Raw genomic sequence first — 27,358 nt, 5'->3', positions numbered from 1 at the left:
GCCACTCACACCCCGCAACTTGCTGTTGGTGACTGTGGAAGGCAGATGCAGAAGCCAGGCAGCTCGGGGTGCACCGGCGGCTGGACCAGTGTCACCACCCTCACCTGGAAGTCGGACTCGTTGAAATCATAGTACACATTCCAGCCGATCTTGCCAAACTTCCTCCTCTCTTGTACCACAGCATGGAAGAAGGCCAGCACGTAGACCAGAGGCTTGAAGGCACTGTGTGGGCACTGCTCCAGCATTTCATGGGAGATCTTGAAGTAGGTTGCCCGCATGTTCAGCTTGAGCCCGTTAGGCGGCTCTGTGACCACCTGCGGAAAAGCAGAAGGCAGACCTGACCCAGGAGCCCTCCGCCACCTCCTGCTCCTACAGCTTGTCTGAGCTGGAATGGGAGATGTGGGCGGCACACACACAAGTCCCACAGCCATGTAGGAGGAGTGGATGGGTACGCAGGCTACCCCTTCACCCTAAGGTCCCTATGGCAGTGACCTGGACCGGGACTGTAGCATGTCTGTGTTGACCCCAAGGCAGACCTTTAAGGACTTCTGCAGGATTCCAATGGGGAAGCCCTTGGTGGGGTCTGTGGTGAGCCACAGGCGGAAGTCAGGGTGTGGCTTGGTGATCCTCTCCAGGGACTTCTCTAGGTCCTTCAGCCACTTGACCAGGAGGTGGCAGTTCTGCAACATGAGCCACTGTCCACGAGCCACTGCTGTCTCCAGCAGCTGCAGGGCCAACTGCAGGGGCAGGACAGGGTGTGGGTAGACTAGCATTCCCAAGAGAGTCAGAAGAATGCAGGAATCCTAAGGTGGAAACCCTCCTGAGACAGTCTTCCTGCCACCTGTGACATCCATGCCAGTCAGGGCTTAGAAGATGAGCCTCGTGCCTCTTCAGCCTCCACAGCCCCAAGATCCCTAACTTCTGTCACAGTCACATTGCTCCCAAGACTGGACTCAAACAGGCCTGCAAAAGTCCTGCCCATCCCTCCAGAAAGCATAACTGACCCTCAGAATTCAGACCTAAAGAGCCTGGAGCACAGAGGTAGTCCATGATCCTCCAGAGGACCAGGCCTGGGTGGCACTCATGTGGAAATGGCTTCCTCCAGTTGGGAGGTTGGACCTGCCTGCCGTGCCCTGTCTACCCAGTGTCACTGTTCCTGCCCTGCACGTTGGTAGCAGTGTTTCCCCGAGACTCACAGGTACTTCACAACAAAGCCACAGCTAGGAGTCGGCTCCCTCTGACCTCAAGTTTCCCTGAGTGCTATGCCCTGTCACAATGAGCTAGCGGGTGGCATGGGACAAATGGCCTCCAAATAGCCACCCTATAATCCCCATGAGCCACACACCGGAAGCCTAAGACTGCTGACCTGTATGGGACCCATGGTGACAGAGGCTTTGAAAGGAGTGGAGTTGAGTGGTCACAGGTGGCGGAGAGACCACAGTCAAGCTGTCGCCAGTGTCGCATCGTTTGATCCTGACTTCCGTTCCACCCCAGGAGTGCTCCGGGACACAGCTTACAAGCCCACTAGTTACCTTTTCTTGGCCTTGACCCATTGCAAGAAACTTGAGACGATTGCCCCCAAAGCCACTCCGCTCAGCCAGTTTCATGAGGTCACTGGCAGGGTCAGAGCCAGGACTCAGGATGAATACAATGGGCGAATTGGGGGTGCTCTGCTCGAAAATGGCCTCAAAGCTGATCATCGGGGGCTGAACATACCTGGCAAAAGGGAGAACACGAAACGGGCTGCGGGACAGCTCCAGGCCCCCTCCCTACCCTGTTGCCTCGCCCTCCCCCTCAGCATCCAGAACTGGTTATGGCTCTCACATAGTCCTTCACACCTTTGTCCTGGCATTTTGAGAATCCCGTTACACACACAGACCCAGCACCCATGATGCTCTCCTAGGTAGCAGAGGCCTCCCTGGCTCCCTCTACCTCATGTGACCCCTGTATACTAGTTTCAGCAAGTCGATACCGAGCTGGGTGCTTTGACCTGCTCTTCATGTGTACATACTCGGAAATCACACATCAGCGCCTCTGTGCGCATGCGCCATACTGCCCCTCTCTTTAGGGTTTTTAATTAGCTATAGTCTAATTTAGATAGTGTTTGTCCCCTGGAACACACTTGTGCTAGACACGTGGACCCTAGCACAATGGTATTGGAGGTAGCATACTGGGTCACCAAGGCACCACCCTTGGAAGGGATGAACATACTTCCTACAGGACTGGGTTCCTCCTCACGTGATCAGGTAGTTACAAAGTGAGGTTCCTCATGTGCCTGGCTTCTTTGGCACATGGCTCTTTCTCTTGTTGCCAGGCTGTGATTCTGGCTACCAGAATCACGAGCCAAATAAATCTCTTTTTGCTCAACATCACTCAGCATCAAGTATTTGGTTGTAGCAACACTGAAAAGACTAAGACAGCCACCAATGCATAAGGAGGGGGAGGAGTTCATATTTTAAAGAAATCAGAATTTATGTGTTAATCACCATCTACTGCCAAAGGAAGCTTCCCTGCAGGGTTAGAAATGAATCACTAGGGGTCGATAATACTGTGTCAGTTTAGTAGCCTGCCCTTATGACTTGTCTGTCCCAAGTTCTGGCAGGAAGTGGGCACAAAGTCCCACCCCTACCCAAGAAGCTATTGCCAATGGAGAGAGAATGGGAGTTAGCTTTTTTCAAAACTGGACCTGGCAGGTCCGCCACGCTCCTGTGGTCACACATCCAAGATATACAGGCAGCAGAAATGGGACTCAATGGGTTTTAAAAAGCGAGAACACAAAGATGGGAGGGGGATTGGGAGGAACTAGAGGAGGGGTGAATATGGTCAAATTACACTGTACGAAATTTTCAAAGAATTAATAAAAATTAAGAAAAGGGGGGGCTGGAGAGATGGCTCAGAGGTTAAGAGCAGTGCCTGCTCTTCCAAAAGTCCTGAGTTCAATTCCCAGCAACAACATGGTGGCTCACAACCATCTGTAATGAGGTCTGGTGCCCTCTTCTGGCCTGCAGGCATACACACAGACAGAATATTGTATACATAATAAATAAATAAATAAATAAATAAATAAATAAATATTTTTTTAAAAAATTAAGAAAAGGTGCCAGGCAGTGGTGGTGCACACCTTTAATCTCAGTGCTCAGGAGGCAGACGCAGGTGAATCTTTCTGAGTCCAAGGCCAGCCTAGGCTACAGAATGAGTTCTAGGATATCCAGGGCTACATAGCGAAACCCTGCCTCAAAAAAACCAACCAAACAAACAAACATAAAACCAAAAACACAAATTGGATGGCTACTAAGGAATGACACCCAAGGTTGAGCTCATGCCTTGAAGCATACATACATACATGACCCACTCTCCCACACACACACATGTACCTCTACTCCCACACATGCACAAATTACTTTAATAATTTAAAACATTAAACTACTTTTAAGTTTCCCTTTCCTCCTGAATGTGGCCCCTCATGTTTGTCTGGAACATTCAGGCCAGGTTCCTTAGAGCAGGCTAGCCCTGCTCCTGTGGGCTGGGCCGGGGCACTCACTTCTCTCCCATGGTGAGAGTCACGTAGTCAGTCACTGCACGGTATACCCGGTCTACCCGGAAGCAGCGTAAAATAAGCAGTTTCTGGAAGGCGGTGATGTAGTCATCGTAGCCCAGGGGGAACGGGAACTGCTCTAGCGAATCCAGGTCATACCACTGGGAGGAGCAAAAAGTGTTGGCTGTGGCATTAGCTCAGGAATGGCACGGGCCACAGTTCGCATGTGAAGGTGGCAAGAGCCACCAGAGAGAGGGAAAACTGAACTTTTGATCCAGCTGTCATTGTTGACACCAAAAACCATGAGCTGAAAAACTGGAAGAGTAGTAATCACTGTGGGGTTCAGAGGGCACAACAGGGAAATAGCAGCCAGGAGATGCCCAGGGAGTATTTCTCAGACGGATGGTTGGACAGGTAATATGTGATAGAAAGATGGGGAGACAGACAGATGGACAGTTACATGGATGGAGGGATAGATGAGCAGTTGGATGAATGGGTGGATGGGTGGGTGGGTGATAGAGGGATAGGTAGACAAATAAACAGTTGGAGAGATGGGTGACGGACAGATGGATTAAAGGATGGACAGACTGATGAATGGGTGATGGACAGATGAACAGATACATGAACAGCAGCTAGATGGATAAACAGATGGATGGGTAATAGATGGATAGATGGGTGATAGATGAATTGATGATGAATAGACAGATCAATTAGAAAAATGAATTGATGCATGGGGATAGAGAGATTATGAGTGGATGATAGATGGATGGATGGATGGATGGATGGATAGTGGACAGATGGATGGATGGATGGATGGATGATAGATGGATGGATGGATGGATGATAGATGGATGGATGGATGGATGGATGATAGATGGATGGATGGATGATATAGATGGATGGATGATAGATGGATGGATGGATGGATGGATGGATGATAGATGGATGGATGGATGGATGGATAGATGGATGGATAGATGGATGGATGGATGGATGGATGGATAGATGGATGGATGGATGGATGGATGGATGATAGATGGATGGATGGATGATAGATGGATGTATGATAGATGGATGGATGGATAGATGGATGGATGGATGGATAGATGGATGGATGGATGGATGGATGATAGATGGATGGATGGATAGATGGATGGATGGATAGATGGATGGATGGATGGATGGATGGATAGTGGACGGATGGGTGAGTGAAGGAGTGGCTGGTTCTCCCACACAGCTAGTAGGACTGGATGAAGAAAAGTATATCCAAAGATACTCAAGGGCACTCACTGACCATATGGGGTAGCTTCCTCATGTATTGTCTTCCTGGTGATGGGGAGGCTGTAGGCTCAGTGTGGAGATGGCTGCTGTGTCAGGAAGGTGGGGGAGAGGATGTGCACACTCACCTTCTGCCAGGTGGAGACGTCGCTCTCGATATCATCAGGAAGCTGCCCAAAGACTTCAGAAAACACCTCTGAGAGGAGAATGATGTCTTCCCAACCCTGGTCTGACAGCCAGGTACACGGCTTCTTCCGTTTGCTCTTCTCCAGGGAAATGTTCCCTAATCACAGGGAGAAGAGGGTGCCAGTCATGGGCTGTCCGTGCCCAGCACACTGACTGCACACACTGCACTTCCGTGGCTCTTGCTTTGGGGAGAGGTCCCTTTGCCTAGGAGAGGCAAGGCATGGGCTTGTCCTTGCCACCAATGAGCCCAGCTGGGCAATTTGGCCAGGCCTCCAGCCTCAACACAGCCCCTGACAGAGGTACCCTGAGTCAGCCAGGAAGTGTTTCTGAGGGCTGCTGGGTGACCTGTGGCCTCTGGACACTGAGCTTGGGAGGGATTTCGCTACTGGTGTGTTTATAGTGAATAGACATGCATGTCCCCCAGATGGCAGAAGAGTGAAGTCAGCAAGCCCTTTAGAAAGGATAGGTGGTTGTCTGTCCTTTTCTCGTTACCTTTTAGGAAGAAGTCCAGTTCCTCCTGGGGGACCCTCCCCTCCGCCTGCTCTATCTTGATGGTCATGTTGAAGGAGAAGAGGAGCTTATGCCTCTCAAACAGCCCTGTGGAGAGACAGAGACAGGGACTACACTTCAGAACTGAGGCCCTTGAACAGGGCACGCTCAAGTCTGAGGGAAGGGAAACAAAATCCCACATCACTCGGTGAACCCTCTTCATATCTGATGGCCATGGCTGTTCAGGTGCAAAAAGGCTGTCTGTAGTGACAGACACCTGTGTGCCCCTGGCACAATTGCATGATCTATTCCATAGGTGGAGGGTGTGCAAGCCAGGTAGGAGCCACCTTCTCCACAAGGCAGCAGAGCTGAGTTCCTGGGAGAGACATGGCGTTTCTGGCGTTTCCGGCGTTTCCGGGGCTGGAAGCAATGGCTGTGCCTTTTTTTTAAAACGCACATGACCAGCTTAAGAGGTTCAAGCTGTGGTGCTTACTGACAGGTGAGTTCAAAACTCACAAAGGGGACTGACTGTGAAGATGGTGCCAGAGCTGGCACTGGCCAGATGGTGTTCAGAATGCTCCAGAATGAAATGTTCTTCATAAACAGTGTGTTTAGAGAGTAAAAAATAGTATAGCCATTTTGGAAACCAGCCGGGTAGTCCCCCTAAAAGTCAGAGACTTGGCATGAAACCCAGAAACTCCACTCAAGGGAACATATGGATCCAAAATCGAAAGCAAATGCTCAGGCTGGGAAGAAGCTCAGGGGAGGAGCACTCACTGGGCATGCATGAGGCCCAATGCTCCAGCCCCAGGACCAACAGCCCAACAGCATAGGCAGGCATACGTGAGTTCATGCACACATGAGCGTGCACACACACACACACACACACACACACACACACACCTGTGACAAATGTTGACAGCTGCATTAGCCTAACAACCAAAAGGCAGAAACAAACCAATGTCCAGCAGCTGAGAAATAAGAGAGTGTGGGGCGCTACCCATTCAGCACTGGACCGGGCGAATCCTGGTATTACAGCACAGATGATGTTCGGATTATTAAATGAGGAAGCTAGCTATGAGAACCACATATTCCAGGACTCCCTTGGCAGGAAGTGTCCGGAACAGGTGTCTCCTCAGTCAGGAAGTGCAGCAGAGGCTGCCAGGGTGAGGAAGGGAGGGAGGGATCCAGAAACTTCTGATGGCACAGGCTCAGCCCAATGGGAATGCCCTAGACTGAGCATCTCTGTGAACCCCTGGCAGGAATGGGTCAGTTTTAGGGTGTGGGGGGATGTGCGGTGGGTGAACCGCATCTCGCTGAAGATGTGGGTTAGAAGTCAGTGCTCTGGACATCCCTCTGTCAAGTGAGCTGTCGGCCCAAGGCGAGCTAAGTTTCCGTGTTCCACGCAGAGCTTTCCCCGCTCCCCTGGCTCACCCGTGCAGCCATAGTTGTAGATGTTAAAGGTCAGCGTGTCCATAATGTTCTTCAGCCGCTTTATGAGGATGGAGTCAGGCAGAGATTTCTTCAGCGACAGCCCAAAGACCTCCAGGAAGGCAATGAGGGAGTACTGGTACATGGAGTTGACAAGCGCCATCTCCGACAGCACGAAGAACAGGATGGCGCCCCGCCTCGCCGCCGGCCGGTAGCCATCCCGCAGTCTGTCGATGTCCAGGGCTGTCTTCTCTGCCAACTTCAGCTTCTCCGATACCTGCAGAAAGACCTCAGTTACCATGGAAACGGAGAGGTGATGACAGCCTGTGCTGGGGGCTGTGGACCCCCCAGACCCTAAATTTTCTGTAAACGACTTGTTATGCTTGCAGCTGCTCTGAGCAAAACAACTTGTTTTCCTGTGTTTGCAGCTGCTCTGGGCATGAGACAGGGGAGTGGCTTTTGGTGGCTTGCAGCTGAAGGATCCTGAGAGCTAGGGCATGGCCATTGGTCAGGGAAGCTGCCTTGAAACACAATAAAGTGGGTATTCTTGGCAGACTTGTTTCAAGGATGACCCGTGTCCCCATGTCTCTGCGCGCATGTATTTAAACCTCTAGGCCCTTGCCCGAGACTTATGGACAGTACTGTAGAACAGGTGGATGGTACAAGCCTGGAAGGCAAGTGTAGGGTACAAAAGGGACCACGAAGCCCTCCCTGGAGTTGACAGTCACTAGGCCCTGCAGGGACTTTGAACTTGAACCCAAGGGGACATCAGGCCATGCCCTTTAAGGCAGAGACTGGAAGAAGATGAAGTTAACCCAACATAGGCCCAGCACATAAATGGAGGGATACAGAATCTATATGGTATTTTTGAATCCTGCATCCAGCCTCACTTGAAGCCATAACTGTAACTCTGCTTTTGAATTGATAATGTCTTTTTATATTTAGAGTAGGCAAGGCTGGGATTTCCATGACTCTCAATTCGAGAAGATTACCCAGCTGCATGGGAATACTCCACCCTCCCCCAGCACAGCCCCATATAGTTAGCCCTTCCTATTTCTTTTTTAAGATTTATTTTATGTATAAAGATTTTGCCTGCATGCACATACGTGCACCACACACACTCCTGTTGCCTGATATAGTCATGAGTGGGCATCGAATCCCCTGGAACTGGAGTTACAGAGGGTTGTGAGCCACCATGCAGGTGCTGGGAACTGAATCCTGGTCCTCTGGAAGAGCAGCCAGGGCTCTTAACTGCTTAGCTATCCTCCAGCCCCAAGGTGGGCTTTTCTGGTCAGATGAGAAGAGGTGATGCTCTCTTGTCTGCTAGGCTCAAGGCTTTGCCTGAGACCCTGAGGCCACTGGGGTGAAACTAGGAGACAGGGCCCTCCCACCTGCACAGAGGTCCCCACCTCTGTGGCTTTGGACTTGGTCTCTTCCAAGGTGTGCACCAGCTCTACATTGTCCAGCATGTTCCCCGTGGATGTGGCCAGCTCCCGCAGGAGTGAGTCCTCAAGGTCCTTTAGCAGGTTCTTATTCTCGCTTGTCTCCTGGATGAGGTGCTCCCTCTGCTCCTCCAGCTCCCGCCTCTCATAGGCCACTAGCACGCTCAGCAGCTGGTCTTCCAGGCCCTTCAGCGTTACTGAGAGGACAAAGAGCCCTCACTGCCCACCTTGAGTCCAGGCTTGACATATACCCAGCCACCTGCAGCTCACTGTCTTCCAAAGTCCCCACCCTTCTGGAGCAGGGGCGGGGTCACCCAAACATTAAGAAGAGACCAGCAGAGACAACTTCCAGGGAAAGAGCAGGGCCACCAGGAGCCCAGGCAGGGTCTCTCTCAGTGTAGGGCCCTGCGTGTCTGCAGCAGATCTGCCCCTTCTTACCAGTGTAGTTGATGACCATGGCCTTCCCAAACACTGATGGCGAGTATCTGGGATTGGCCAGCTTGGTGTTGAGGTACAGCCTGAAGTTGGAATCATAGTCAACCTCTTTGTCCCCCAGAATGATGAACTGGCGGCCTTGGGAAATCTTGATGTTCTTCTCCAGGACACTGTCAATCACGGGGTCGATGTACTCATCCACATCGTGGAACAGGAAAGGGGTCCCGTACTTTATGGACATCTCCAGCTGCTTGAGGAAGTCAGGGTCATTGAAGGAGGCAACCTGCAGGAGAGAGGCGGGCGCTGGGGTGACCCTTCAGCGAACTGAGGGAGAGCTCACACCAGGAAGGTCAGAGGCTAGAGGTAACTAGCAAAAGCTGGAGTCCCAGCGATCCCACTTCTGGGTGTGTGCCCTGGAGGACCGTGAATGTGGACACAGACAGGGCTGTGGAGGTGGCTCAGTAGGCCCAGGCATCTGCTGTGCAAGCCTGGGTTCAATCCCTAGAACTCAGATGGTAGATGGGGAGACTCAGCTCCACAAAGTTGTCCTCTGGCTGCAACATGCATGAAACCCACACCCAAACATAAACAAAATATATATAGATGTTCACAGCAGCACCGCAAAGTGGGAACAACAATGGTGTGGGATTCCCCTCTGTAAGCTGTGAATATGTTTTATTACCATTGGTTAATAAGGAAGCTGCTTTGGTCTATGTCTGGGCATATAGCCAGGCTGGAAGAGACAGACAGAGAGAGAGAGCGAGAGAGAGAGAGAGAGAGAGAGAGAGAGAGAAAGAGAGAGAGAGAGAGAGAAGGCAGAGCCAAGAAGACGCCACCATGTAGCTGCCAAAGAAGGACGCTGGGATATTACCAGTAGGTCACAGCCTCGTGGTGATACATATATTAATAGAAATGGGTTGACTTAAGATGTAAGAGCTAGACCGGGCGGTGGTGGCGCACGCCTTTAATCCCAGCACTCGGGAGGCAGAGGCAGGCGGATCTCTGTGAGTTCGAGACCAGCCTGGTCTACAAGAGCTAGTTCCAGGACAGGCTCTAAAAAAAGCTGCAGAGAAACTCTGCCTCGAAAAAACCAAAAAAAAAAAAAAAAAAAAGATGTAAGAGCTAGCTAAGAATGTGCCTAAGCTATTGACCAAACAGTGTTGCAATTAATACAGTTTCTGTGGGATTATTTGGGTCTGGGCAGCTGGGAAATGAACGAGTAGTCTCCATTTACAAAACCCAGCTGTTCTTCAACTGATGCTGGACCAACAGAATGTGGTATGTTCACACAACGGAATATTGCATGGCTGTAAAGAGGGACAAAGCACCCACACCTGCTACAACATGGTTGAACCCTTACAACATAGAAGAAACGGGTTACAAAAGACTAAATCCTGTATGGTCCTACCCATAAGAGATATCCAGAATAGGTAAAGCCATGGAGGCTGGGGAGCAGTCACTAAGGGAAACATCATTCTTCTCGGTGAGGTAGGGATGGGGGTACTAAAAACATCCTAAACTGACTCTGTTATAGGACTCAGCAAATATGCTAAAAAAGCCACAGACCTTTCTGTTTTGAATGACTAAGAGACTGCTAAGTGAGTCACAGTCCAATGAAGTTGTCACCTCTACTTTCCCTCCCTACCAGCACCTACCCCGTCCCAGGCTCCAACTCCCCTGAGGCCTCCAACCCCCCACCCAGACACACTGGAGCATCTTGTGCCACCAAGCCCTGGCCTGGCCTGAAAGAAATAAAGACAGAAGACATGATTTCCACCTTAAAGACGTTCTCAACCTGAACCCCTAAGCAGGGGAGGGGGGTGGGAGAGGACAAGGAAGGGGCTCTTCGGCCCTCAGGTGGGGCTCAGGGTGGGGCCGCACCCTTAGGTTGTTTTTCTCCTCCTTTCTCTTGATCCAGTTGAGGGCCTGCTGCTGGGGGTCGATGCAGAGCGGGAAGCGGCTGGCCCGGGTGGTAAGGATGCCATTCTGAACTGAGAGCTCATCGGGTGGAAGGCCCTGAGAACCCCACCTGCAAGGGACAACCATAGAGAGCTGGAGGTCACGGGGTCAGCCTTCTAGAATAATCCATGACCTTTCTCAGGGCTGGTTGTGCTTCCTAGCCCTGCAGCCCACCCGCAACCCCAGGTGACGCCCACGCAGACCCCTCTGGGATCCGTGCGGTACCTGCTGATCTCCACATCATCTGTGAGGAGGTTCTCCAATCGGAAAGGCTGGCTAAGGGGGATGTCTCGTTCCAGGATGTCGTTCTGCCACACCTGGTTGACCATCTCATCCCGAAACTCCCAGGTGAAGGCACCCTCGTAGCTCAAGAAGGCCGCGCAGAGTAGGCAGTCACCAAGCAGCTTCACCCGCCGGTGCATTAGCTCATCCAGGTCGTTGAGCCACCTGCAGGGGACCAGGAAGCCATGCTGAGCAGTTCCCATCTGGCCACCACTGATGGGAACCTGCTGAGGACTCCGTCAGTCCTTTGGAACGTGTGCTAAATTTGCATAGATTATGGGTCCCTTCATTAGGTGGGTGATGCCTCTCACCTGACATTTTCTGATCCCAGACCAGAGATGAGCTTGTCGGCCGCGATCAGCCGCCTCTCCATTATCTCTGCCTCCTCCTGCAGCTTCTGCTTCTCCAGGATGGCAGCCTCATATTTGGCCCCCAGAGCCTCCAGCTCCTTCTGGATCGCTGACAGCTCGTTCTGGATCCGTTCTAGCTCCCGTTTGGTTAGGTAGAAATTCCGCTCCAGCCTGGCCACCTGTGTGAAGATAGCTAGCAGAAGGATGGCAGAGGGACTGCCATCTCTGTCTGAATCAGTGGTTCTCACTTCCTACGACTCTTTGATACAGCTCTTCGTGTTTTAGTGACCCTTGAACATAAAATTATTTTCATTGCTACTTTATAACTAATTTTGCTACTGTTATGAATCATTATGTAAATACTGTGTTCTCTGCTGGCCTTAGGTTGACCGCCCGTGACAATGACTGGAGATACTTCTGGGTGAGGCCAACTGGCTTCAAGTAGATAGAGACAGGGCACTGCCAAATATTGTACAATCCACAGGATGTCCTGGCAGGAAGGAGAAGCCATCCCTGCAGCCAAGAGAGCCCAGGCTAAAGAGCCACCGCAGCTTGGGGTGTGGCTATAACCATCTCTGCATTACACACAGGTTCCAACCCCATCTGTCTGCACTGTGTGAGTGGGAGCAGTGGCCGGGCTCCTAAGTCTTTATGTACTTCCAGGCAGGACCTGCCAGAATTTTCCAGCAGGTCTGATCCCAAACGAGGCCTTGGCTCACCTTGTCTCTTTTGGGCTTGATCTCGCGGAACACGTCGCAGTAGCCCATGACGGCCTCCACGAACTTCAGCATCCCCAGCCCTGCCTTGCTCACAGCCTCCATTTCTTCAATTGTGGTGTTGAGAGTTTTCAGGAGGCCTAGAGGTCAAACACAGTGACTGTCAAGCTCTGTCTCAGGGCACATAAAACTGGAGACACGCTGCATGGACAGAGGAAGTGTCGCGAGTGCCCACTCTTCAGGGTCCCGCAGCCTGGAGGTTCTCGAGTGTGGAGTTGAAGGTGGGTATGAAGGGTAAAACCACTGCAATTTGGGACTCCCTGTGACCTCATATGACCCAGACACCCCACCAGACACCCTCCACTCTCTGGGGACCAGGAGCACTCAGAGGGCTCAGACAAGCAGGTGACTGGGATTCAGAAGCTATGGAAGGGTCCCCACCATCACCCCAGCTATGTCACAGAGGTGGAACTAGGCCCAGTGGCATCCAGATGCAGGGGGACTTGGGGTTTCACATTTCATCAGTGAATGTGTTTAATTTAGGGACTGTGAGGGGCACTGGTAGTGGGAGTCTTTCTGCTTTCTTTAAAAGAATTATTCTCTCTCTCTCATATGCGTGTATCACATATATGCACATGTTTTCTCTCTCTTTCTCTCTCTCTCTGTATGTGTATGTTTGTCACACACACACATGCCATGGTGCACTTGTCAAGTGAGGTCAGTTGACAACTTTGGAGTCAGTTTTCTCTACTTTCTGGGGATCTAATTCAGGTCACCAGGCACTCTGAATAAATACCTCTATCTGCTGAGCCACTCCAACCCCCACCCCCAGGAGTAAGGCTGCACACAGCTGTGACAATGGAATCTATGGGGACATTACCCCTCCTGGCAGAGCCCTGGCCAGTGCCAAGAGTCAGCCGGCAGGGAACTTGGGCATTCTCTGACCCTTTCCCTGGTTGGTCCCCAGGTGCACACAGAGGCACGGCATTGGCAAGAGGCCCAAAGGGAAGGTGCTAAGCCACACAGAGGGCCAAGGCAGAACTGGGTTCCCATCAATTCCTGTTTTCCTGCTGGGGAGAGCCAGACCCCTGCTGAGCCAACTGCAGAGAGCCAGCAGCCGCCTCTGTCCCATCTCCAGGGCTATGGTGACACCCAACCCCCACTCACCCTTGATGTTCTTTACTTGACTCTGGGAGATGGAGTCGAAGTCGATCTCCATCAGGGACCTCAGGAAGTTGGGGTCAGACATCATGCCCTTAGCAGTTTTCCAGTTAAGCTCCTTGTAGCCTTTCATGATAAGGATGCACTCGCAGACTGTCTGCACTTGCTTTGGGGGCTTCGCAAATGACCTGGGAGACAGAAGGGCCCCAGGTAAGAAGGGCCAGGGCCCCGTTAGAATTCCTGAGAAAAGACAGGCATGCAGAAGGGTTCCCTGGAGCTGCCTACCCAGGACTAGTGTATGCCAAGTCCCTAAAAGGAAGGAAGGTGGCCCAGGAAAGATCTCATTTGCTAGCCCCACACCAGGCTCCTGGAAGACAGCAGGGAGCAGAAACGTGATGGTAGCCACTAAAATTCCAAAATGGCAGTCCCCAGGCCATCATCAGAGCCAAGCAGTTGGAGCTGCCTGCACTGGGCAAAAGCCTGCACCAGGCCCTGAAGCCAGCACAGGCCCCATAGGCAGCAGCAGCAGCAGAGAGAGAGCAGAGCTGGGAGTGAGGCCAGCGCTAGCCCAGCCTTGAGGTTCAGTGGGTTCAGAACTGGCCTTGGGGGATAAGGGGAAGTCTTGACTTTGCAGGGCATTGGATGCTAATGGCAGGCAACAAGACATGGCTGTCAAGAAGGCCAGGGAAGAGAAAGTCCATGGGTCTGCACATACAGGCAGGGGTGGACGTGGCCTGGTGGGTCCTAAGCTATGGGCAAGTTAGGGGTCAGCCAGAGGTCAAAGTTTTTCTCTCTATAAAGCAGGAGTACAGAGCCAGAAGCTTCCAGCTCCAGCTCCCGCGAGTCCATGAAAGCAATGCATTCCACTTTAAGTCATAATCCAGGACCTAATTTACCCAGAATCCTCTGTTTTCCCAGAATACCATAGAAATGGGGTATTGGAAACACCTAGTTTATAAGAAATAAGTTTTGAGCCAGACAGTGGTGGACACACTTTTAATCCCAGCATTTGGGAGACAGAGGCAGGTGGATCTCTGAATTCAAGGACAGCCTCATCTACAGAGCAAGTTCCAGGACAGTCAGGGCTACACAGAGAAACCCTGTCTCAGGAAAGAAAAAAATAAATAAAATATTTGATAGTTGGTTCCAAAAGTGTCTCCAACTAGTTTAGGTTAAAACAGATTAACAGAAAGCACTGGCCCCTGCCACATGAATCTCTGCAGCCATTCCCACCCCCACCCAGACTCTAAGCTACCCCCTCGCCCAGGCTAGAATAGAGAATTAACAGCCAAGCTTGCCCAGTGACCTACAGATGTCACAAGATCATTTAAGTTTTAAAATAAATATAGGGATGAACCCACACCCAGATTCATGGCATAAAAGACAAATGTGGGCATCCGAGATGATTCATAAGAGTGAGCCCCCCCGGGTTACTCCTCCCATGAGGATAGGGCAGGAGGGCCAGGCACGGGGGCTGTGAAGTCTGCTCCCTGTGCTCAGTCAGTACGCCTGCCACACTGCTTTATGATCGCATGAAATAAGCTGCTTTCGGTACTTGGAGTCTGGTGCTCTTATTGTGAAGTGGTGATCTTTGTTGCAGAGGTTGCAAGTTAGAGGAATGAACATGTAGGGTTTCACACAGCGGCTTCACTCTGAAGGAAACATCTGCAGAGCCAGCCCCTTGGACCTGATGTGACCTCTTAGCAAGTTTTGGTGGCCCAGTGTGCTCCCCCTCCCCCACCAGGTTTAGTCTCTCTTCCCTGATTAGTTTCCCCCAAACTCCCCCCTCTTGCTGGCATTCTATAAATCGGGGCTACAGAGCACAGGGTGCAATAGAATTCAACAGGGGAGGAGGAGGAGGTGCCTCCGGGACTTGCCTGGACCTCTGGCACCTGAGTCAGCCTCCAGAACTTAACGGGCCTCTGAAGGCTGAGGGGACTGGTTCTTCCTTGGTAACCCTGTGCTTCTGCTGCAGGCAGGAATTTGCTCCCTTAGCAGGGTCCAGTCTCCAGATACCAAACATGATGCTCCCCAAGTCTGTGGGGACAGGCCTGCTCTGCACCCCCAGCCTCTAGAACCTGAGCTGTGACCCTTCCCACAGCCACAATACACCCCGGAGCTGGATTGGGTCCTGCATCTCAGCTAGCATCCCATTGCTACCGTGGGCTCAAACCCATTTCATTTAAATCCCAAGTGGCAGTCTGTGTGTCCTTCCCATTTGAGTTTATTAACTCTGACTCACTTACAATGACGTACGGTTCATTTGCCCCATTTCGCTATCAGCCCACTCCATTCCTGGAGGGGGGTGGGACAAGTTGTTCAGGAGAGTCTCCCGGGACCACCTCAGCGTCACAAGTTAGTTACAAATGGGGGCGGCTGTTCCTTTTCAGGGGAGAATGGAACACAGGTACCTTTGTTATCCATCACCTTCTGATTTATGCTTAAGCGTTCCTACAGAGGGGACTGAGTATACTAGAAAGATATTTTAAGGAATTAAAGATTCTGAAACTGTCCAGCTATGACAGTTATATTTAACCTTTAAATGACCCATCAAAGGCAGACTGTAGTTGTTGCGGGGGTTGGGGGCGCGGTTAGCATCTCGATGCACACTGAACTCAAGGGAAAACACCCTAGACACTAACAAAAGATTTAAATAAAAAGAGGAAAACATATAAAGGTGGAAGCTGCTGCCCTTGGGGTGTTATTTTAGGTCTCATAGTGCCATCTTACCCATGTCATGATCTACACACCACAAAAGAAAATCTTCCTAAACAACGCCACGTAAACCCACGCCTGTGTGAGAGAACCAAATGCACACACCAGCCTCACGCACCAAGTCAAATACCCATTGACAGAACCAGAAAGTATCTACAGTTCCCTTATGGATGTAAAGATACGCTCCATTTTATACAAAGTCTTTGGCTGGCTGCCAGTGGTAGAGCACTTGCCTAGTGTGTTTGGGTGAGACCTTGGGGTTTATTCCCTGGCAGGACACACACACACACACACACACACACACACACACACACACACACGGCGTGGGGGGAGAAGGGGAGGGAGAGAGAGAGGTGTTATGGAAAAACACTGTGAGACCTAAAATAGCAACAGTTAGAACAATGCAATACAGAAAGGAAGGCCGTGTTCTTGCCTTTTTTTAAACCACATATGCAAAAGGCCACCTAATGAGAGAAATATAAATTAAATAAAAACGACACACAGACCTCATTTCTGCTAGAAGAGGGGCAAAAATGCAGACACCTCTTTAATGAAGCTATGAGGAGACAGGTACAGATGTGGACTTGGGGTGGGGAGACTGTCCACTGTGCACCCTGAGACCCAGACATCCCACTCTGGAACTGGATCCTACAGGGGACGTGCCAGGTGCTGTGAAGGCTTGTTTGCTGTGTCCTTTGTAAAGACAAAAGATAAGTTTCAAGGAAAGACACAGCAGAGTGCCCACTGAATCAGGTGTGGCACCCATACTGTGGGATCCTCTGGCCAGTTTAAAACCCTAAGGAAGTAATTCTGCATTAAAGCACAAACACGAACTAAAACTTTGAAATTGGGGGTGGGGAGGCGGTGAAATGGCTCAGCCAGTAAAGACCCTTGCCGCCGAGGCTGATGACCGCGTTCCGTCCCCAGGGTCCACATAATAAAGGAGAGAACCCACGCTGGAAAGTAATCCTCTGACCTCCACACAGGGGTCAGAGCATGCACACATACTTGTAATGAAACAAATACATTTTAGATTATAAAAACAGGTAGAACATAGGGCCAAGCAGAAAGGATACAGACAGGTACCACAGGATGGACAGGCAGCCTTTACTCTCCAAACCCTGACTCCACAGTCAGAACCTTGTGAAACTGGTTGCCTTGATTCCATATTAAAATTCTCTGGCTTGGGGCTAGACGGCTCAGTGATTTGGAACACCGCCTACTCTTTCATAGGACCTGGGTTCAGTTCCCAGCACCCACATGGTGGCTCACAACCATCCTCCTGGTGGAGCCTGAACTCCCTGGGTGGGTTTGCCTGGCCTTGGGGGGTGGGGAGCCTCTTTACTATCTGTAAATAGGGGGGTGAGCACGAGGCAGGCCCTGAGTGAGCTCTAGGGGTGTAGGTGGGAGCAAACGTGGTAACGCGTACCTGATTTCAGTCACATCCGACTTGTCCAGCTTCTGTAGCTCCAGCTTGGCAGCCTCCAGGATAGGCATGACCTCAGCCAGGGCTGTCTCGGCCTCAGCCTTCTCTACAGCGATGATCTTGTTCTGTTCTTCTATCTCTATGGCCTTCTCCTCCGCCAGCTTCTTTTTCTCCTCCGCTGCAGAGGGAGGGGCTGGTGAGATGCTGGGGTGCAGCACAGGGAACCTCAGTCGTGTGGGAACCTCAAAGCCAGGCATGGTCATCAGGGAGAGTGGCCAGGGGGTTCTGGTCACTGTGATGGCCATAGGTGTTCACACAGAGAGGACTCTTTGTGGCATTTCCTGCTGGATACTACCCTCTGGGTCCATGTCAGCTGCACCTGCCTGGATACTGCTGGCCAAGGACCCTGGGTGGTGTTGTGACTTCAGACGGCTGAGATGAATCTGTTCCTCCTCTTTCCCCCACAGTCCTCACTCTCTCCCTTTATTTGTGCTCCCCTGCCACAGAGTCAGCTCCTTCTTCTGTGTGGATCCCAGGATCAAACTCAGGCCATCAAGAGTGGCAGCAAGCACCTTTCCCACTGAGCCATCGCTCTGGCCCTTCATCTCCCACCCCACCCTCTGCTTCTCGACATCCCCCCCTTTTATTTATGCTCACTCAGGTCCAGCCCTAGAGATGCCCCATCTAGGGAGAACAGCACCTCAGTCTTACTTCCTTTCTGCCTGGTGACACTGGTCACAGCCTGACGTCACCTTATCATTGGCTCATGTTCTGTCTGATTGCCTCTAAGTCATGGGGACCTCCCGTAACTAGAGCTCAGAGATGACGGTGACACAGGGTTCAGGGAGTACAAGGGGGCAGGCAGTGGCCCCCGGGCTCACAGCCAGCAGAGCCTCAAAATGAGACCCTATTGGAAATGATGTCATCAGCGAAAATGAGGTCACACTGGCTTGGGGACAGACCTGTTCCAGTATCTGGTGTCCTCATGAGAAGCCATGCCTCTCACTGAGTTTATATTGAATTACTACAATGACCCCTATGAATAGGGAAAAAACCACTAAAAAATAACAAAACGTTTAGGAATTAAATAAACAAACATGGAGACACTCAGGGTGGGTGTCCCATGATGGTGGTGGGTCTGGGCCTCAAGGCTTGCTCATGGCTGCCCACAGCACAGCGGTCTCTCAGCAGGGACCTGGAGCAGCCCCGGGCCCTCAGGCGCAGACTGGCCCCAGGGCAGGTGGCCCACACCAGGCACTCGCCTATGGCTGTGTTGGTGGCAATTTCATCTAGCAGGGTCTCGCAGGCAGCCGACTTCTCGGCCAGGACGATCTTCTGCTCGGCCAGCTTCTGGTTGAGCTCGTCTAGCTGGATGGTGGCCTCCTTCAGCTTGTCCAGCCCACCCTCTAGACGCTTGCACTGTGCTGGGGGCAAACAGCGCATGGTCAGTGGTCCAGGCTCCAGGGCAGGAGACTGCATTAGCCGCATTGGGATCCATCCAAGAAGAGAGGGAAAAACTCACTTCTACAAGATGCCATACCCGCTCTAGCTACCAGACTGCATGCAAGGCATTTGCGAGCATGAAGACACTGCTGAAAAACAGTGTGTCTTTTTTGTTTTGGTTTGGCTTTGAGATAGGTTCTCTGTGTAGCCCTGGCTGTCCTATAACTCCCTCAGTAGTCCAGACTGGCTATGAACTCAGAGATCCGCCTGCCTCTGCCTCCAGAGTGCTGAGATTAAAGGTGTGTGCCGCACCTCCCAGCTAACAGTGCATCTCTTAACCAACCGCCAGAGAGCCCTTCCTCAAAAACCCTTTCTAGCAGAGCACACTGGGGACAAGAGGACATCCAGGGCAAAGAAAACAGACCTGCAAACACAGGGCCACACAGAACTAAGAGCATGCAGTGTCTTACCCGCAGGATGAACCGCCCCAAATGCAAAAGCCCCAATCATGAAGGTGCTAGGCCTTGCAGGGATGAGCCTTACTCCTGAACACTGTCCAAACAGTCTTGCCCTGCCCCTGCTCACCTATGTTGTACTGGGTTTTCTCATCCAGCAGTTTTGAGTACGTGTTGATAAAGTCTAGGTAGTTCTTAGGCGTCACGTAGTTGCTGCGCCTCAGCTTCTGCTGGAACTGTTTGCTGAACTCACCCACCGACTGGTGGACCATAACCACATGCTCCACAAGGTCTTCAATATTCTCTGCGGGAATCATGGAATTGTCCCCTGGACAGGAAGGAGAGGAGAAAGCGGGGGTTAACAACAAGGAAAAGGAGGGCTGGAGACAGCTCAGTGGCAAGTACCTGTCTAGCATTATGAGGCTGTGGAGACAGGCCCCAGTACCACAGAAAACAGAGAAACAACATCATCATCATCAACAACAACAACAAAAACTAGGTCCCCAAAAAGTGAAATATTGACCCAAAGATTCAAGAATGCCATTCCTATACATGTGCCTAAAAGAACCAGACACCCAGCCTCCAACAGGTCTGTGGATGCCAGTGTTCACAGGGGCAGAGTGGTAAGGAGAAAGGAATGAGTCCATCTGTGCTGAACGGTAACAATATGGCATGCCCACACTGTGGAGTCCTGTTCAGCCTTGGAAAGAACCAAAGGACTGATGTGGGCTATACCATAAGTGACCCTCCAGAAACACTATACAAAAAGAAAGAAACTGGACACAAAGAAGCAATGTGCCTGGGTCTGTTTACATGGGATACATAGACAGGGAAGAGCCACTGAGTCGGGAAGCAGGTTAGAGGGATCCAGGCCCTGGGGGAGGGAAGTCAGTGCTGTGGAATAATCCTCTGTACCCTGTGAATATGTATTACTCTCATTGGTTAATAAAGAACTGACTGGCCAGTAGCCAGGCAAGAAGTGTAGGAGGAACAACCAAAATAAGGATGTTGGGATGAAGAAGGGTAGAGTCAGGGGAGTCACCAGCAGATGTAGGGAGAAGCAAGATGAGTAGTATGCCATACTTAGAAAAGGTTCCAAGCCACTGGACAGAGTCTACGTAGATAAGAGATATGGGTTAATTTAAATGTAAGAGTTAGTTAGTAATAAGCCTAAGCTATTGGCCAAGCATTTATAATTAATATAAACCTCAGTGTGTTTATTTGGGAGCAGCTGGAGGACAGAAACTTCTGCCTACTAGTCAGTGTTTAGATGGGTGCAGAGCTTCAGTTTAGGATGATGGAAAGTTCTGGTAATAGATGGCGGTGGTGGTTGCATGACACCATGAATGTGATTGATGTTTCAGGTGCACTCAAGATAGAATGGAACAGTTTACAATAGACATATTTTCCCTAAATAAAAACTGATTTCATCAAAAATTTAATTTAAAAAGGAAACGAGCAACTATTACCTGTGGAAACTTCTGGGCCCTTTGATCTATCCATGGTGATTTCTCTAACACAGGGGCCAGCCCTCCTGCCCTGGGAGACTGACCCTCTGCCTTTCCTCAGGACTCAGACACCATCATAAGAAGCTAGGGCTTCAGGAGTGGGGCCCACAACCAACCCAACTGATCCAGAGCCCAGCATGAAACCTCCACTCATGGCGGCTGGGTGGGTACATGCAGCCATTCTGTGACAGGTCCCAGTGTCCAGCACACACTGGCAGAAGGGGGCCCTTTGTGGGAATCTATTGGAATGATTGGCGCTCTCTCCCAGAGCCAAGATCTTGTCACTTGGATCAGCTGATGGCCCGGAATGCAGCAGCCTCCAACAGGATATGAGAGAAGGAAGATAGGAGCAAACACCATTGGTGTGTCCACATTCTGCAGCTCCGCCATGACTCAGATTATACACAGCATGCCTGAAAAAGTCTGCCCACAAGCATCCAGCTTTGCAACATGGTCACCTCAACTTCAGGGAACACATTCTAAGGGAAAAGAACTGTAAACAAATTTCAGGTGGCTTTGTGCACAGAACTGAAACACAGCATGCTGGAGCGGTATGAAGATGACTAGTATACCATGGAAGCTAGCATGCACAGTCACAGCATGGCTGGTAGCCACAGCCCCACAGGGCAAGTGTGACCCACCACTTGTTTCTTGTGAATAAAGTTTTATTGTAACACAGCCACAAACATTTACAAAGCACACAAACATTTACAAAGCACACTGTCAGAATTCAGCAGCTATGACCGAAGCGGATATTGCTACATGGACCTTCACAGTAGCAGCCTGCCAGATTCTAAGTCACAACACCACAACAAATGTTTTCTTGGCTTCTTTCCCAGAAGGACTGCATTATAACTGAAGTTATGGTTTTGGCTTGTTTGGAAGTTAAGGGTTTTTTGTTTATTGAGTTTGTTGGGTACATACTTGTAAAGTTGGAACTATTTACCACCCTGTGACATTGGTCATACATATATTTCAAAATAGATTTAGAGAAAAGGAAAAATCGTGCTGGCACCACCATGGTAGTGGCCTTAAGTACAGTTTTTCTCTACAGAGAACTGAACAGTAATAGGACTGTCTATGGTTAAGGATGTGCCAAAGACAAAATGTTCATGAAGTGTGGGCCAATAAAACTTTATTCATGAAAACAATCAAGGGGCCACATTTGGCAGCAGGCCATGCCTTACAGACTCCTGATCCCTTTGGACTAGAGCAAAATATAACCCCAAGACACAGTAACAACACAAAGCTATTCTTTGCCACCGGGAATCTATGGTGAAGGAATCTGCTGGATCGAAATTCAGAGAAGCGACAAACTTCTTTATGGTCTCCACCACGCTGTCCTTGCAACAGTGGTGGCTTACCTAAAAATGACTTTGCAACAGCATGCAGGGCCTGGGATGGCCATGGCATGAACCAGTCGATTCCAGTGTTGTTCACTAGGCCTTGAAGAGAGAGAAGAAAAAGGATCATCGTGCAGCCCAGAGTGCCTTCAATGTATACTGCGGTCTTTAGTATCGACCAGCGTGGTAGCTCAGCTGAGCACATTCAAGTATGATTTTGTCTCAGCATCTTGTCCCTGTGACACTGGGAGAGAGAAAAGGGGCAACCTCCCCACACCATGCACCCTGCAGTTGGAGAGAATGTGCACACCCGCCTGCCATGCCTATTGGGGATTGAGAGGGACCAGGGACGTGTGCCAAAGGTGCAGGGCCAACTTTCAACTCAAGTGCTACATCCCCATGGGAGCTTGGATGTCCCCAGAGCACACACTATGCCACAGCAGTGGGGAAGGATACCTGGGAAATTCCTGCACCGGGTCCTCAGGGTGTCACCCACTGGTGACATGCCCAGGACAATGTGTAGGTTGTTGGCACTTTTATTCACGAAATATTGCCACACAGACTCCTTGGCGGGGCCCATGCCACACTTCAAGGCTTCCTGCCCAATCTGACTGAGGATGCCGTCCTTTTCTTCTTCAGGGAAGAGCGCAGGGACGATCCCTGGAGGACAAGGATGTAAAGGGCTTTTAGATCTCCGAGTTCTGACCTTGTGTGCAAAAGGAGGTGATGGAGCAAGGCATGATGGGAAGAGAAGAAGACAAGGGCTAGGGTCCAGGCTCAACACACACCGAGATCAAAGCGGTGGGAAGTGAGTGTCCCTGCCTGCCCTGAGGACTGTGCTGGGCACCAAAGTCCATGCACATGTGCCTCTCACAGTAGAGATTCTCGTCACAGGGGGATTTATCTCCCAGGAAGCATTTGACAATGTCTAAGGACAGGTTGCATGGTCACAACTTGAGGGGAGTGAGCTGGTGAGTGTCAAACACCAGCTTGCCACAATGTCGAATTACCTGGGAAGAGAGTCTCTCTCTGGTTAGTCTGTTAATTCATGTGGGATGACTCAGCCCATCATGGGCAGCACCGTTCCCTAGGCAGAGGGTCCTTAACTCTTCAGGGCAGGAGAAAGCTGGAAGCAGGCAGCCTGAGTACATTCATTTCTCTCTGCCGTTGACTTTGCATGTGTAAGGTGACCAGCTGCTCAAGCTTCTACTGCTGTGACTGTCCCTAAAATAATCTACTTCCACCTGGAATCATGACCTAGATGAACCTGCCCTTCCCTAAGGCACTCTGTGCTCGGGGCCAGTGTCGCTGCAGCAGAAATAAAACTAGAACAGTGAGGGTCGGTGTCCAGTGGGACCAGCCTGGTGTACAATGTCGAATCCTGCAAGGCCCAGGACAGACCCACAGTCCCCAATGCCAGCCGTGACTGTAGGTGACTGTGAGCATCGTGCCTTAGATGGCGAGACATCTGTGTTAAGGGGTTCCTATGCAGAGGAGTTCATATTGTGACCAGAGCTGATCACCCTCAAAAGGCCATGACTCTTCCCTCGACTCGGGCACAGACCCCACAGGTGGCCAGAAGGACATCCAGAAAGCACATAGACTGTGTCCATACAGTGAGAATGTAGCCTCAATCTTTAAACGACCCACAAGGCCTTGCATCCCGGTGCCCCTCTACTCCTGTTTGCTTTTGTTTTAAATCGGAGTCTCATGTAGCCTAGGTTAGTCTTGAACTTGTTATATAGCTGAGGAAGAGCTTGGACTTCTGACCTTCCTATGTAGAGAGCAAGAAGTGCTGTGTGAGTATTGTTTGACATGGGCATTTACAGGGTTTACAAGTATGCAGTAACCCTGCCTCCATGTTTATCTGCATACAATAACCCTGTCTCCATGTTTACCTGCATGCAATAACCCTGCCTCCATCTTTATCTGCATACAATAACCCTGCCTCCTTGTTCAACGAAACACCCTGAGCTTGCTTCTGGGGTACTGTGGCTTCTCCATCAGAGAAAGCCCAGAGCACCCGATTCCAGATTCTTTCTGTGTGTCAGCTCTTTCTTCATTCCCTCTTCACCTCTAGTCAAGGTTCTGGGACCCACGGTGTACAAGAATCAGCACTGTTGCTTCAGGCTCCTGGGTGCTGGGAATACACAATGCCCTGTTGTGCCCAGCATAAGTGTGTGTGTTTCCCCTGGTACTGGGGATCGAACCCAGGACCTCACATGCTAGTCAAGCACTCTACCATCGAGCTACATCCCCAGCTACTCCTGAATCCTGCCCATGAGGTCACTATATTCTTGCCTTGGTGTCTCGTCCCTTTGGCACAGGAAACTCCCTACATTAAGATTTTTCCAGCAGTGGCCTCCTGGCCCCTCTACCCAATATGGGAGCATAAATGATGGCCCCCAAAGGCAGCTGACCCCACCCTAGGACATAAAAATATGTTTGCTTATGCTCCCTGCCAAAGGGACTACACTTTGCAGTTGGGACTAGGCAGAGGACCCAGGCAGCTGGGTTTTGTCACAGGAAAGGGTGAAGAGCAGGTTTCGGGTAAGGGGGACAAAAGCAGAAAGTAGGGTGGCGTGAGCCAAGGAGCTGGGCTGGGGCAGCCTCTGTAAACCAAAAAGGACAAATTCATATATCTTGGACCTGTTCACGCCTCGGTGTCACCTCCAGAAACCTGGCAGACCCACAGGGATGTTGGAATGAACTCATCTTCGGGCGGTTTGACGAAGGGCCACAGGAAGGAGACACACCAGCTTCCAGAGTGCTGCTCCGCAAGGCTCACTATTGCAACTGCAATCCTTATGTATCTCTGTGTGTGCTTCCGTACCCACCCCTCCCTGCACATCTCAGACTCTGAACCTCACGGACAACAGAGGTCATGGGCACTGGATTTCTTGCAAAACCTGAGATAGGTCCACAGTGTCTCACAGAGCTGACACGCACATGGCTTCAGGCTCAGGGACTCACAGGACAATCCTGGTGGCAATGGGGAGAACAGTAACCGATACACCCACAGCAGAAGAGGAGGGCTCACCTGCCTGGCTGAGAACTGCAGGGGTTTGTGTGACAGCATAGATTGCCAGGCCTGTCTCAGACTGCAGTGGGAGGTGGAGCTGGACATTCCTGCCAGCGGGTGGGCAGTACCTGAGGTCAGCATGTTGTTGATGAGTTCTAGGAAGCCCTCCTCAGCCACGTGCGCATCTGTAAACAGGAAGATCATCATCTTGTTCTCCAGCCCTAGCTTCAAGTACAGGCTCTTCAGATCTTCCCGGAAGTTAGTCTCCGAGTAGCCTCGGCTCAACAGGATCTCAAACACCTGGGGAAACAGGCAGGCAGTGCCCACTGAGGCAGGGGAAGGCGCTGAGCACAGCAGGAGAGTGCGTAGGTTTGCATGCCCCCAAGCATGACGTCGCTTGAGGCGCACAAGTATGGAAGTCGGATGATTGACAAGTGTCCTGTGTGTGCTGCACACACGTGTCAAGGTGTGAGTATAAAAGGTGCGTGGTGCTATGTGGAATGTGTGTCTGGAGAAAGGGCAGGCCACCTGTGAGTCACAGGGAGGACAAGCAGAAGACCTGCAACCGCAAAGGCTGGTGATGGTCGCGCAGATTGGTGACTAGATCAAAAGGCACGCTTAAAATGATGGACTGTGCCAGCTTGGTTTACAGCTCTTTAAAGCAATTTCATCTTTTCTAGACTCAGATTTATACTGATTTTTGTTTATGTGTGTGCGTGTATGTCTGTAAGTGAACCACATACATACAGGGACCTGTAGAGGCCACAGGAGAGCCCTGGATCCCCTGGAGCTGGAGTTACAGAAGTGATGAGCTGCAGGCGTGGCAGTCAGCAATGCCACCCACAGCTCCTCTCACTCCTCTCAGGTTTGGCCAAGCCCCCCCTCCCCCATGTTCCCACAGTTCCAAATTCACGGGCACAGCCTGTGTCTCAAGCCACTGCAAGTTAGACACTTTGCAAATTCAGGCGAACGGGACAAGAGCTGAAGGCCTTTGCCCCAACTCTTTACGCAGAATCCCCCTCACCTCGTAGCCGGCGGTGTAGGCTGCCAGCCTGGCCAAGGACTGCTTCCCAGAGCCGCCCACACCCACCAGCAGTGCGTGGCCGCGGTCCATCCGAATGATGCGGTGCACACGCGTCAGGTGCTCCAGAGCATCGTCGAATAGCACCAGGTTCATCTTGGTGTTGACTTCATTGTACTCCTCAAGGATTTCCTGAGGGGAAAGGGTCCATGAGCCCACCACATTCTATGAGGCAGGCTCTCTCCTTCGCATCAGGAAAGATGAAAGATGCAGAGGGCTGTCTTCTGCCTCAGCGTCCAAGGCTGAGTACATAGTCGGATCATTGGGACATGTGGGGCTGGAGACCTAATTCCTGACATCAGGATTGCAGTCAGCTGGGCGTGGGACAGGAGAGACGGCTCATCAGGGAGATGCTGCTCTTCCCAGGACCCAAGTGCGGTTAGAGCACACCATCAGGTTGCTCACAAATGCCTGTGATTCCAGTTCTAGGGAGTCTGATGCCCTCTTTTGGCCTCTGTGGGCACCTATACTCACATGCAAGCATGCATGCATACACTTGCTTTCATCCATACATGTTCACACACACACACACACACACACACACACACACACCCCACATATATAACTAAAACTAAAGGAAATATCCGGTCTGCTGGGTGTCAACTTGCTACAGTGAACTGCGGCTGGGTGCGAAATATCCCGTATGGACAGAGCAGGAGGCAGGCAGTCCGCACCTCGAACAGTGCCTTGGCGGCCTCATAGTCCTGGATGTCCTCATAAACACGTGGTTCATCCTCGTGCAGAGCCGTCCGGAAGTCCCCAAACAGGATGGGGTCCCTCATTACAGCGTCGTAGTCATCGCTAAAATGCTCCTTCACCAGGGTCCCTATGTGATCTTGCACCTTGAAACAAAAGCAGGTTAAGGCCCCAGGCATACATAAGGTCCACAGTTGCAAACATTTGGCAGGAACAGAGAATTTACCATTTTCGGTGGGATAATTTGCCCAGACCTTCCCTAGTGGCGCCTATTCTGCTGTGAACATCCTGTGTGAGTTGGTTTTGTGAGAAACCTGTGTTGGTTTCTTTTGGCTTTATTTTTTTCTAAACCCTCTTTTTTGTTTGTCTGTTTTTCAATTACATTTTCTTGTTTATTTATGCTTG

The 27,358-nt window shown here is 51.0% G+C and overlaps 1 protein-coding gene across 1 annotated transcript in view; it reads right to left on the bottom strand.

Annotated features, from left to right (window-relative positions):
* The window catches only part of Dnah10 (dynein axonemal heavy chain 10), a 124,112-nt gene that overhangs the window by 6,388 nt on the left and 90,366 nt on the right, over window positions 1-27,358 (bottom strand). The window contains exons 51-72 of the mRNA XM_038346140.1: window positions 26,932-27,099; window positions 26,201-26,389; window positions 25,305-25,476; window positions 22,611-22,814; window positions 22,176-22,256; window positions 19,434-19,631; window positions 18,668-18,829; window positions 17,409-17,583; window positions 13,271-13,452; window positions 12,107-12,243; window positions 11,349-11,566; window positions 10,981-11,202; window positions 10,678-10,825; window positions 8,800-9,079; window positions 8,329-8,558; window positions 6,923-7,196; window positions 5,492-5,596; window positions 4,942-5,096; window positions 3,542-3,696; window positions 1,533-1,716; window positions 537-737; window positions 105-314 (exon numbers count right to left, since the gene is read on the bottom strand). Coding sequence (XP_038202068.1) covers window positions 105-314; window positions 537-737; window positions 1,533-1,716; window positions 3,542-3,696; window positions 4,942-5,096; window positions 5,492-5,596; window positions 6,923-7,196; window positions 8,329-8,558; window positions 8,800-9,079; window positions 10,678-10,825; window positions 10,981-11,202; window positions 11,349-11,566; window positions 12,107-12,243; window positions 13,271-13,452; window positions 17,409-17,583; window positions 18,668-18,829; window positions 19,434-19,631; window positions 22,176-22,256; window positions 22,611-22,814; window positions 25,305-25,476; window positions 26,201-26,389; window positions 26,932-27,099 — 4,050 coding nt within the window. The remainder of the gene's footprint in view (window positions 1-104; window positions 315-536; window positions 738-1,532; window positions 1,717-3,541; window positions 3,697-4,941; window positions 5,097-5,491; window positions 5,597-6,922; window positions 7,197-8,328; window positions 8,559-8,799; window positions 9,080-10,677; window positions 10,826-10,980; window positions 11,203-11,348; window positions 11,567-12,106; window positions 12,244-13,270; window positions 13,453-17,408; window positions 17,584-18,667; window positions 18,830-19,433; window positions 19,632-22,175; window positions 22,257-22,610; window positions 22,815-25,304; window positions 25,477-26,200; window positions 26,390-26,931; window positions 27,100-27,358) is intronic.

Source organism: Arvicola amphibius, chromosome 10 (genome assembly GCF_903992535.2).
Source record: "Arvicola amphibius chromosome 10, mArvAmp1.2, whole genome shotgun sequence".
NCBI lineage: Eukaryota > Metazoa > Chordata > Mammalia > Rodentia > Cricetidae > Arvicola > Arvicola amphibius.
This window is presented reverse-complemented; position numbering and strand designations above follow the sequence as displayed.